The sequence below is a fragment of the Scophthalmus maximus genome, chromosome 17 (assembly GCF_022379125.1).
Source record: "Scophthalmus maximus strain ysfricsl-2021 chromosome 17, ASM2237912v1, whole genome shotgun sequence".
NCBI lineage: Eukaryota > Metazoa > Chordata > Actinopteri > Pleuronectiformes > Scophthalmidae > Scophthalmus > Scophthalmus maximus.
The window spans coordinates 14,400,505-14,413,394 of NC_061531.1; the positions used below are offsets into that span (position 1 = coordinate 14,400,505).

General features: G+C 40.5%; 3 protein-coding genes across 3 annotated transcripts; all 3 read right to left on the minus strand.

Annotated features, from left to right (window-relative positions):
• Positions 1-685: 685 nt before the first annotated feature.
• Positions 686-1,546, minus strand: LOC118289421 (hemoglobin embryonic subunit alpha). Its single transcript, XM_035616420.2, has 3 exons — positions 1,395-1,546; positions 1,089-1,296; positions 686-902 (listed from the first exon to the last, which is right to left on the minus strand). Exons 1-3 carry the CDS (start codon positions 1,490-1,492, stop codon positions 774-776), a joined length of 435 nt encoding a protein of 144 aa, XP_035472313.1. The 5' UTR covers positions 1,493-1,546; the 3' UTR covers positions 686-773.
• A 1,612-nt stretch (positions 1,547-3,158) lies between these two features.
• On the minus strand, positions 3,159-3,990 carry LOC118289418 (hemoglobin subunit beta-2). Its single transcript, XM_035616417.2, has 3 exons — positions 3,831-3,990; positions 3,516-3,738; positions 3,159-3,405 (listed from the first exon to the last, which is right to left on the minus strand). Exons 1-3 carry the CDS (start codon positions 3,920-3,922, stop codon positions 3,277-3,279), a joined length of 444 nt encoding a protein of 147 aa, XP_035472310.2. The 5' UTR covers positions 3,923-3,990; the 3' UTR covers positions 3,159-3,276.
• Positions 3,991-6,906: 2,916 nt separating this feature from the next.
• Positions 6,907-7,708, minus strand: LOC118289417 (hemoglobin subunit beta-2). Its single transcript, XM_035616416.2, has 3 exons — positions 7,553-7,708; positions 7,238-7,460; positions 6,907-7,126 (listed from the first exon to the last, which is right to left on the minus strand). Exons 1-3 carry the CDS (start codon positions 7,642-7,644, stop codon positions 6,998-7,000), a joined length of 444 nt encoding a protein of 147 aa, XP_035472309.1. The 5' UTR covers positions 7,645-7,708; the 3' UTR covers positions 6,907-6,997.
• Between the last annotated feature and the right edge of the window lie 5,182 nt (positions 7,709-12,890).

The window sequence follows — 12,890 nt, forward strand, 5'->3', positions numbered from 1 at the left end:
GGAAATATAATTGTTGTTATTATTAGTTGTAGTAGTAGTTGTACAATTATGAATTCAAAATCCTAATTCCTGGCTGGATACAATTGTCACTTTCTGCTCATGAGTTACTGGCGTTTTTGATGAAACAAATGACTGACGCCTCATTTATTAATATTCTGCTGAAAATATCTCATTAAACCTTGTTTTTGTGTTTCAGATCAAGATGTGTACTCAGAAAAAGATGAAAAGGTTCTATGTTTTCAATCGCTTCTGTTTTCCAAAGTCTTCAAAAATATTGTGAGGGGAAACTGCAAAAAATTATTCAGTGATTCATCTGCCAATTATTTTGTCACTTAATGTTTTTTTTTAATGAAGTGTCCGTCATACATTTCCCATTTCCGATGACGTCTTCAAATGTATTTTTTGTTGGACCAGCTGTTCAGTTTACAATGATATCAAACAGAGAAAACCAGATTGTTCTAATACTGAAGAAACTTGCAACCAAAGAATGTTTTTAATAGTTGACAGTTAGTCTTTTGCCTATTGACTAATGGATTTACTGCAAAGAAGTTGCAGTTCTGTTTAGTGTAAAATTTGATTGGCTTGTTTTAAAGTCTTTGTGGTACTATATGACTGTTCTGACACGTCATCTGTCGGCTACTCATATGACACAAATCATCCCAAAAGAATCAGAGGAAAAGACAGGTTTTTTTGCGTTTCTGCATTCATGCATTTTATTATTCATTGTGCAAATGAAGCTCATGCTGCAGTCTCCGTCATCTTCTCCCTGATGTTTATCTGTATTTCTCGGCCAGGGCCAGAGCCAGAGCAGCAAGGAACTTGTCCATAGACACGTGGACCTCAGGGGTGAAGTCGTTGGGGAACATGATGGCCATGACCACAAGGATGTTGTGGGAGAGGATCTGTGGAAAAGAAACAGAAGAATAATGACACATTTGTAGCATGTATGGTGATTTTAGATCACAGCTAACGTATTCCAATGCTCCATGTAGGACCTTCAGTTAAGTATACAGAGGAACAGTGTTTTGTACAATCATGGTAAACTGTCAAACTGTGCTCCACATAAACTACAGGCTTTGGCTGTGCACCTTGAAGTTGGCCGGGTCCACTCTCAGGGTGAAGGCGTGCAGCTCACTCAGGTTCAGCAGACCTGCCTTCAGGTCGTCGATTTTGGTCACAGCGTCAGCGACGCCACCCATGACGGTGATGCCGTGCTTCTTCGCTGAGGCAGAGTTGGGGCTCATGTCCTTCCAGTGGGCGAAGTAAGTCTTGGTCTGCGGGTACACGATCAGCATCCTGTGGGTGAGAAAAACACAAGTGAATGAATAAATGAAATTCAAGCCGTCATTGTTGGAGCAGGTCGGACACGATGTTCTGAGATGTGTGTGCCTTACCTGGCCAGAGCATCTTTGCCGATGTCCTCTGACTTTCCAGACACTTTGGCCCAGAAGGCCTTGACTGTTTCCTTGTCCTTGACGGTGAGACTGGTCATCTTGCCTGTGGTTTGACTTGTTTGCTGTGATGAGCTCAAACCGCGAGGGGGTTTTATACTGGAGACAGAGCGCAGGCACACCCGGGACCACCTCCAGGATGGGCTGCACGAGGCGGTCCGAGTGATGGCTTGCAGCTCGCATGAGATAAGAAAAAAACAATCTTCCCAAGATGGCCCTGGGACAAAATCTCACATTATTATACATTATACATTATAGGCTATTTTAATGACTGTAGTTTATTATCAGAGGTGACAGACTTTAAAAATAATTCAAACAAGCAGAGACCATGTGACGAGTGAAGTTATTTTCTGTTTTCATGCTAACGCATGGTGAGTTTCTATAGGGCTTATCTGAGCCGCTGCACTGCAGCTGTGAGGTGGATCCACCGAGGAACAGATAAGCGTTGTCTTTCTTCTTCTTCTCCCAGTTTATCTGATGTCTATTTTAAATAGGCTGGTGTACTTCGCTGGAAACACTCAGAATCTGTTCTTTGTGTTGAAACACATTAAAACCACACAAAAAATATAGAAAATGTTTAAATAAAGATACACTTCTTATTGATTATGATCGTAGGCTTAAGTGCAGAGTCTTTAACCATAACTTCACCGAAACAATGTTGAAGATCTTTTCTGTTATTTCAGCATCATGGGAAAATTAATCTCTAACATATTTGCTGTTCAATTTAAGTGTAGTAAAAATGAACACCAGTTTACACTGGTACATCACCTATTGCCTAGGAAACAGCCACATAATCACACTGGAGTCAGAAACTGACAAAACTTTCACGTACTTTATATATGTTGTTTAATAAGTAATAATAACAACAAAAACAACATTATTGCTGTTATTATTATCATTATTATCAGTAGAAGTAGTAGATAGAAGATAGATAAAAAGCCTTTATTGTCATTGTACAATAGAAAAACAGTACAACTAAACTATAGGTGCTCCTCTTCTTTTATTTTTATTTTAGTTAAAAATCTGACAAAAGATACAACTAATAATACAAAACAGAATAAATAATTTCAAATAGAAGAGTGGTTTCTGATAAGTTACTGCACAAAATGAATATTGCTATTTAAATTATGTGATTATGTATGTCAATATATCATTGTAGTAATAGAAGTTGGCCATTATTATTATTTTTTTATTGTTATTAATATTACATAATCATGTCATGGAGGGATACAGTTGTCAATTGTTCCTGTACTCCTGCGTTATTGGCATTCTGAATGCAACAAATGTCTGATGACTAAAAGGGAGTTAATTTATTAATATCCTATTCATTAATTCATCCGCCGATTATTTTGTGGATCAGTCTTTTATTATGAAGTGTCAGGAGAGATCTTCAAATGTGAGGTTTTGTTGGACCAGCTCTTCAGTTAACAATGATATAAAACAGAAAGAAACAGGTAGTTCTCACACTGGTGAACCTGGAACCAAAGAATGTTTGGAATCAAAAAAAAACCCCAAAACGATTAAGTAATGATCGACAACCATAGTCTAATATCGATTAACCGTATAGTTGCAGTTCTGTTGAGTGTAAAGTCTCTGTTCATCAGCCCTGATGTACCTGACATTCAGTCTTTTATGGTTTTAATCTCGAATGCATTATTTCTCATGCTCACAATTATTTTGAGTATAATCACAAGACAGACAAAAACGTTTTCATGTGCTTATTGTTTTATTTGCTTCTGAGACAAGGAACAACGAGCCTCTGAACAAATGATCAGCATGTGATGTTCTTCTCTTCTTCTTCTTCTGCAGCAGCAGCAGCAGCTCTCTAGTGGTACTGTCTTCCCAGGGAGGAGACCACCACGGCCAGGAACTTCTGGAAAGCAGCCTGCACATCACCGGTGAAGTCTGAACCCATGCGAGAGGCGACCACGATGGTCAGGCAGTCGGCCAGCAGCTGCAACACAAACACAACCACAAGAGGAGGAATCAGAACGAGGGAGTGAGGCGTTCACAGAAAAAAAAAAACCCAGAGTCCTCAGCTCCAGCATCTCCACGGCCTCGCACCTTGAAGTTGTCGGGGTCCACGTGCAGTTTCTCGGAGTGCAGCACGCTCAGCTCGGCGTAGGTGTCCTTGATGTTGTCGATGTTCTTCACGGCCCGGTCCAGACCGTGGACGATCGTCTTCCCGTGAACCGCGACCATCGGGTTCTGGATGATGGCGGAGGCGTTGTAGAGGTTTCCGAAGTTTCCGAAGTACCTCTGGGTCCAGGGGTAGACGACCAGACACCTGAGGGGAACACGTCAAACGCAACAGTGTCACGGAGAGACTAGTACTAGGACTCGGAGTGGAAACAGTGCAGGATGAGAAGTAAGCCTCACCTGGCGAGAGTAGCGGGGCCCACGTCTTCATAGTCCAACTTGGCGAAGATGTCCTGGATGGTGGCCCGCTCGAAGTCTGTCCATTCAACCATCTTGTCGGCTCTGGGTTTGTGCGTGTCAGTGACTCTGGTGATCACCGAGAGCAGAAGGCAACTTATAAAGCAACCCCGCCACCGGGCCCAGAGGCGGGCGGTGGGATGGGCGGTGGGCCGGACAATGTGTTGTGTCGTGGATTTGAAACAGTGAAAAGATAAGGGTCTCTCTGCACCTCTTAGATTGTTTTCGAGGAAAGAGTCGTCGTAGCCATGCGGGCCCCCCAACGCAGCCACGCCATCCAGCAAAGTCACTGCAAAAAGACCCACAATGGTTTCTATACACATCAGTGGGGAAACCCACGTGTGTGCTTCAAGGGAATTTATTGCGTAACATGATCACAATAGTTCCTGCAGCTTATCAAAAGGCGATCAATTCAAATGATCACAATATGACACGTCCACATTTGTCATCAGTCCTCTGTAAAAACTGAATCCTGTCCATCATTGTGATGGACAGCCAAGTGCTCCCACATCCCGGGACGTCCCAGGTTCGGCACCTCAGACAGCGGCCTGTTTATTGATCACAGAAGATAAATAATTAAGGCTATGATCAGCTGGCCTGGACAGAGAGCTAAATGCAGCACTTGGCTCCACTGACAGTCTTCAGTTTTTATCTCTTCTCAGCATGCAGCCTATTTTTAGCTGCAGCTTCAAATACACTCACACATGAATGGAGAGAAAATACAACAAAAAAAACAATAGAGGAAACGTTGCCCCGTTGTGAAAGTCAACATGATGCACATTGCTCTCCTTAATACTGTAATATTGGCCTGTATCAAAATGCTTTGTTTTCACAGCGGCTCAAAAGATGTCCATTGTGAAATAGATACAATAGTTTGACTTTTTTTTTTGTGGTGCAATCAACTTGTATGGAGGAGATGCTGAATTAAGAGATAAAATGTTGACCATAGACATCTTGAAGTCTGCGTTACACCAATGATCAAATTAGAAATCTGTCTTTAAACTTTTTTATACTTCTCTCGAATTCCCACAAGACATTCCAAAATGTACAATATTAAAGACAACTGACAAATCTAATTGATAATAGCAATGTAGAAAGCATAAGTGAATAACATAAAATGATCAATGGAATAGATAAATAAAATATGGCAGCCTCAGGACCAGGAGGCTGAGGGGACTATCTCTTCTACACTGTAAATCCCAACTTTCTTACTCACTTTGACAGTTTATTGGAAACGGCCTGAACACAAATCTTTTAGTTTAGCAGTAACATTAAAGTTCACCTGACAAAAAAAATATATATATTTAATATGTTCAGCACAACTCTACCACACTTGTTGCAAATATCTTCTTTCTCATTTAAAGTGAACCCAAATGTGTCATATCAGTAAAAAAGAAAGTGAGTACTTGTCATATGGACAGAAAAGCATTGAGTATGAACATTTACAACCCTTTTTTTCTTGTTTATTCAGCTATTGAAATATATGAAAAAGTGCACAATGTATATGTTAACACAGTGTCTTATTAATTGGACTTTATTCACCTAATGAATTTAATAAACTTAACTAAAAGAAATCTGAAATTGTTGACTCAACATGACAAAAATGTGTCAAGCTCATTTTGGGTCGAGTTCACATAAAGTTTGAGTCATTTTGACAAGTCCAGATCATTTGTGTGCACTTATCAATAACATGTAATGTCATGGATGGATCAGGGTTTACAGTGATATGTTCAACTCCCAGGAGGCTGCAGGGTCACTCTTTTTAATGTGACTCCAGAATTTGATGGATCTTTTTTGAAAACTTAGATGTAAAGAATATTGGCCCATAGTTCAGAGCCCTGCATGCAGAGTTTGCGCAGATGTTTCTCTCTCTCTCTCTCTCTCTCTCTCTTACTCTCTCTCACTCTCACACACACACACACACACACACCCCCAAAATACTCATGTTCCAATACAGTGTTGAGATCAGCTGATTGAATGGAACACAGAGGACCCAACCCACAGATGAGATGTCAGAACAGTCCTGATACCACAAAGACTTCAAAAACAAGCACGTCACATTTTACAATTGAACAGAATTGCAGAACTAGACAGAATTACTATGGTTTATCGATTATTTTTGATTGTTAATCATCACATAAACGTATCAAGTAATTCTCTATTAAGTCAAAACTAGCTTATAAGAAAACAATACAAATTAAAATGATAATCTCTCCGGACTATTTCGGATATATCTGTATCACACATCATTTGATAAATTAACATAATTTACAATTGTTTATTTTATATATATATATATATATATATATATATATATATATATATATATATATACATATATATTATATTTTCCCAATATTTTTATAATTTAACAAGAAATGGGATATACACGTATTAGAAACGTATTAGTTTTAAAATAAAAATATTTATAGAGGATACTAGGCTATATACGTTGTGATTAATGTAATTATTTTTTTTAATCACAGTTATTAGGACCAACCGGTGACAAAGCGACTGTTCCATTAATTTAGGAACAAGGTGTTTGAAGATGTGTCGATGTCTCCGCAAGTAAGATGATACAGGAGAAACTGTGTATTATTAATTATTGTATACCTTGTTTTATAATAAATACACCATATTATTATTTATTTTTGTGTTTAACTGTTTTGCTAATTTCTACTAAAAATATGTTTAAATCCGGTCGATACATGAATAAACAATATCTCGTTTTGTGTTTTTTTGTTGTGTTTCCGTCGTTATTTGAAACAATTTTATTTGAATACCTTTTGATAATATTGTTATTCGATACTCTAATGCTATGCATTGCATGTTATGCAATGTTATACTCTAATGTTACGCAATATTGTTATTCGATACTCTAATGTCATGCATTCGTTTTTACATTTCATAAACAATCTAGTTCACAGTTATCTTTTCTTTTCTTTCTTTTTTGGTTATTATTATTCCAGTATTGTGATTTAGCAGCACAGCGTAGTTGAACACCATCACAGACAACATGTTTAATGTGGTTATTGTTTCTTTTTTATTTCTGAGTCAGAAACAAAGAGCCTGTGATCTTCTTCTTCTTCTTCTGCAGCAGCAGCAGCTCTCTAGTGGTACTGTCTTCCCAGGGAGGAGACCACCACGGCCAGGAACTTCTGGAAAGCAGCCTGCACATCACCGGTGAAGTCTGAACCCATGCGAGAGGCGACCACGATGGTCAGGCAGTCGGCCAGCAGCTGCAACACAAACACAACCACAAGAGGAGGAATCAGAACGAGGGAGTGAGGCGTTCACAGAAAAAAAAACAACCCAGAGTCCTCAGCTCCAGCATCTCCACGGCCTCGCACCTTGAAGTTGTCGGGGTCCACGTGCAGTTTCTCGGAGTGCAGCACGCTCAGCTCGGCGTAGGTGTCCTTGATGTTGTCGATGTTCTTCACGGCCCGGTCCAGACCGTGGACGATCGTCTTCCCGTGAACCGCGACCATCGGGTTCTGGATGATGGCGGAGGCGTTGTAGAGGTTTCCGAAGTTTCCGAAGTACCTCTGGGTCCAGGGGTAGACGACCAGACACCTGAGGGGAACACGTCAAACGCAACAGTGTCACGGAGAGACTAGTACTAGGACTCGGAGTGGAAACAGTGCAGGATGAGAAGTAAGCCTCACCTGGCGAGAGTAGCGGGGCCCACGTCTTCATAGTCCAACTTGGCGAAGATGTCCTGGATGGTGGCGCGCTCGAAGTCTGTCCATTCAACCATCTTGTCGGCTCTGGGTTTGTGCGTGTCAGTGACTCTGGTGATCACCGAGAGCAGAGGCAACTTATAAAGCAACCCCGCCACGGGTGGGATGGGCGGTGGGCCGGACAATGGGTTGTGTTATCTGCACAGCTGCACGGTCCTGTCTGAGAAAGATCTTCTGGAACATCAGAGTCGACAAATGTAACCACTTATTCCGCAGTTTGTAGCACACTGCGCACAATTCTCTTGTTGTCTCATTCGAATTATAAGTCAATGCCTTTATTTTAATACTTTTTTTGTCTTTTCTGGCTCATGTCGCTCCTGACGTGGCCAAACATCTGTGTGGTGCGTAAATGTTTTTTTTTTATTGGCCCCGTGATTATTTCAGCGTATGTGACATCTCCCCTCGTGAATTCTAATTTCTCTCCGTCTCATGTGCTGCCTTATTGTCCATCGGCAAAAGCAGCAGATAAATCAAAAGCAGCTACATCTCTGTGCAAGACCAGGTTGCCAGAGTGTTGTCCCAAACCCCCTTTGGGAGTTTATGAACTAATTTCATTTGTTTGGGAATATTCACCTCCAAAGCAGTATCGTTTGAAATAAGGGGCATTAGCGTTCTTGTCACGGTCTTGTGTCAAAATTTACAAGGTGCATGCATCGCTGGATATATATTTGTGTTTAACTAAATTGCAATTATACTATAAGAGATTAACAACACGATGTTAATCTCTTGCACATGCATAGTATTGAAACAGTACATAATTGAATCGTACAGAGAGCATATATATATATATATATATATATATATATATATATATATATATATATATATATATATATATATATATATATATATATATATATATGTAGCGTGGCATTGTTATAGTTTATGATGGTTATAGTCCATTAACTCTGGAGGTGGGAGAGGGGTTGAGCGGACTGCACCGCCCCCTGCTGACAAGCGGCCGTAACTGCAAGAAAGTTTCCACATCTGGGTGTGGCGCTGTTGTATGGTAAAATAGTGTAAAATATGGATTTTTAAAAAATCAACGTTGCTTCTGCACAACATTTTAACATAACGTCATCATGTAGGCTTTTCTCTCAGCAGCCCCAACTTTGACTGACTTCCAATGTGCCTGTTATAATCTGTGGCTCAAAAACGACCAATAAAAATAGACCCTCCACGACCTAAACAGATCCAAACTGTTCATCCATACTTACCAGACTTTAAAAAAACAGGGTGGAGCCTCGAAGGCTGCATAAAAGCATCATGGCTACAATTGAATAGCTTTGGGAAAAATAGTTTTTTTGACAGATGTGACCAAGAGAAACTTTGATGTTTACTTTTTAATGGTTTTTATTGTATACATCCACTTAATATCCAATGCAGCCATCCTTGGAAACCCAAAGGTTGCCCATGCAGCTTGGTTCAACAGTAAAGGGTGGGCTGGAAAATGCTGTGAAGAACATGGATAACTTCAAAAACACTTATACTTGATGTGTGATGCACCCCAAGAAGGCTCTGACTCTGCCTGTTCTCAGTCTTCATGGATGTGCATGATTTGTTCCCTTAATACAACCCTGTCTGTCTTTTTGCATGTTTTTTTAGCTTCTTGCTGAATGTTTGGCTGCCTGCTTTGGCCCGTCTGTCTTCATCGCTGACTTCCAGGAGGCCTGTCAGAAGTTTCCTGGCAGTGGTCGCCGTCTCCATCCTGGGCAAACAGTACCAGTGAGTCTCTGGAGACATAGTTCCTCAAATAAGTGCAGCGTGTCCAACAAGTGAAATTCTGCCTTGTCACTATTGCCAAATCCACGGAATAAAACTTAACTTGAATGCATCTTTGTGTGTGTGTGTGTGTGTGTGTGTGTGTGTGTGTGTGTGTGTGTGTGTGTGTGTGTGTGTGTGTGTGTGTGTGTGTGTGTGTGTGTGTGTGTGTGTGTGTGTGTGTGTGTGTGTGTGTCTGTGTCTGTGTGTAAAAGTTAGAAACAATTTTTTAGATTTTTCTTGTAAAAATATACATTAATCACTACAAAAAATTTTGTACTCAATTTTGTGTTTGTAGGTTTGAAGATCCAGGTAATAACTGACCTGTCTGCAGTACTTCCCACATGAGTGACCCTTTCATGTACTTCAGGAAGTAAAAATGTAGCCTACCTGTGTGTTTCTTTCATAACTAATTTATTATTCACAACTTCTCTGTTGATGTTTTCTATTGAGTCTCATACCAGGCCAGGAGACCAACAGATCCATTGAGGATGTCATACATAAAGCAGCACGGTGTCACATCAGGTCTTTCAGCTGGTGGATGCAGAGACCTCCTCAGCTCAGGTGAGTCATTTCACAGGTATAACTCTAATGCACCAGTAGTGTACCACTATATTATACTGGCTGAGTACAATTGTCTTTGGTTTCCAATGCAAACTCATCATGATGTTTTGCTCAGAAGACTTGTCACTTCACACCCCTTCCAGTCAGTGGGATGCGTGTCCCGCTTCAGCCTTAATTGACCATCATATCCACTGAGGAAACACTGGTTACGCGGTTCTGAGACATTTACACGGAGGAAAAATCTATGAAAGCACTTGACACACTGATGGCCAACACTGTTTGTTACAATAGACGATGTTAAAAAACACACACAAGTTGGAGCTTTTGATACAAGTACATCTCCCATCCAGAGATTTATTAAAGTGTGTCCTTATATGATCTGATACTCAGCAAAAGGTCCAAACAAACTACAAAAATTTCCCTTAACACCAATAATTTGGTGAATTTGTGACATCGGGCTGAGATTCAGTTGTTGTATTACTTAATATACAGTACAGCAGTACTCTTTACTTTAAGTTAGTTAAGGACAGATGAGAAGCAGTGTCAGGTGTATGGATGCAGTAAAAGGCTGGAGACAAGCGGTGGGTTCACAGTTTTATTGTCTTGGGGGTAGATGATAAGGAGGCAGGTTTGTAGGTGCAGATTATAAAAGGAACACGATGACAAAGGAGCCTTTTTTCCCTTTGGAAAAAATCAACACAACTTTCCATTAAATATTTTTTCAGTCATGTGCTGGAGTTGCAGTATGAGGCCACTGCTGCTTCTTCCATCTTTTCTTTTATTCCCAGTAATGGTTCATCATGCTGTTGCCTTATGTAACCTGAATCATTATACCGCCATGGAAGAGCAGAACACACCGTCGGACAAATGATGGTGGGTGAAGACGCAGGCGTTTTGCAGCTCCACTAGGGGGCGCTCCAACACCATCATTTGATCGTGTTCCTTTCCTGTCTTGAGATTGCTTTTAGCAATGAAAAGTGCTCTATAAATATAATGTATTATTATTATTATTATTATTATTATTATTATCATATGAGGCCAAGTAGCCTGTGGTTTGTTCTCGTGATCCATGGGGGTTTAAAACTGAACACTGTCAACATGCAATAACTTCTTGTCATATAAATTACACGTAAAAAAAAAAATTGTTTCTGTTTCATACTTTAAACGTATAAGCAATTGACAGCGTGATGAAAACAAAAAAAAAACTACATCTAACTTCATATGGCAGCAGCCTCTGTATCATAGCTCCAACTCTGATCTGTTTGTCGATTTCATTGGGTCCCAGCCCGACAAACAGTTGTTTCTGAATTCTCACTGATCGCTGCCAAAATGCAAATCTGGGTGCGAGGCTCGACAGCGTCCCTGCCAGCAGTGCTGTCGTCATAAAGCAGAGAAATCATATGCACATTTGACGATAGGCAGCAGAAATCACACTTTCACGTCAAGGAAATAGGAAATTTAGTTCAAAAAGAAACACAGTCCACTTCGCAAAACACAACAATATTCCAAAACGAAACTTGGAAACATAATTTGGTAAATATATGTTTTGTTATATTTGTCAGCAACGGTGTGGCTTTAAGTGGGAGGTTTAAAAAAAAACGTCTGAGGGTATAATTTCAATGTGTTGTGAGGGGATATGTACAAATACACCGGTAAATGAAAATATATCTCTTGGAGACATGTAAATAACTTAGTAGCATGATTGCGTAAAAATGTCTTTTGTATTTTACCTGGCAACGCTGAGAGCTCCATTGAACATCTGCAGTGACGCGTCTCTCCTTGCAACGTGGTTGTTTTTCTTTCTTGTGTGTGTGTGTATGTGTCTGTGTGTGTGTGTGTGTGTGTGTGTGTGTGTGTGTGTCTGTGTCTGTGTGTGTGTGTGTGTGTGTGTGTCCAGATGTGAACCCTGCTCGTTTCTCGCCCTCGTCCCTTCAGTCTCCACCCGAGTGGCTGCCGACCCGAAGTGACACTGTGTGTGAGCACAAGGCGGCAGCACCTGAAACTTCTCTTATTTGTACTTTTCATCTATTAATATATGTGACTTATGGATCAGACATCAACACCCCAGTGGTCCCCAGCCATTATAGATGGCTCCGATGAAGTGACACAGTCAGCTGGCCACAATTTCAACCACACGACATCAGCCATTTCGCAACTCTCTTGCTGCACATACAGTATATTGTCCTAAAAACGACCTCGTCCCCCTCCGGGGGGGTCCGCCCTCCGAGGGCGCCTGTCCTCGTCCTGATAAGCCCCACACACACCCAGCGTGTATTGGCTGCGAGCTTCACCGCAGATGACCCTGCTGCTCGTCAGGTCGCTGTTGAACCAAATCCATCAGTATTAATCCCCCGAGCCTATAGATTTTAAAAATCAGAAAGAATGGACCGTCACACATTGTTCTCATTGAGTAGATTCAGTGTTTCATTTACACGTATGCTCGTCACATTTGTGCATAATTTTGTTTTGCTGTGAATGTGGGTTTATTATATTTTGGTGCTGTAAACAATGAAAAGGCTTCTACTGTAAAGGAAAAGTCCAAAATAAGATCATTTTCAAAAAACACTTTTTAATCTGTGGGTTGGAGTTGAGGCATTAAACTGTATTTTTTTGCAAACACTAGTTTAGGGTCTTGTCAAAAAGCTCACAAAGCCTGTGGAAACAAATCTGAAACAGTTGTTGGGTATACAGGAGCCCATATTGTTTACTATGTTGTCATATGAAAGAGGGAAAGAATCTGTGGTCGTAAGTGTGTGAAAAGAATAAAAAATATTGACTGAATTTGAAAAATTCATAATATTTCGAGAAAAAGAAAAGAAACACCTGCCTCCACAAAAGAGACACTTTCCTCCAAGTCAGCGTTTATCTGTCCGCGAAAATGTCTGACACTCATGGTAACGTGGTGCTGATGAGCCAACGGATTAAATCTTTAGTTACT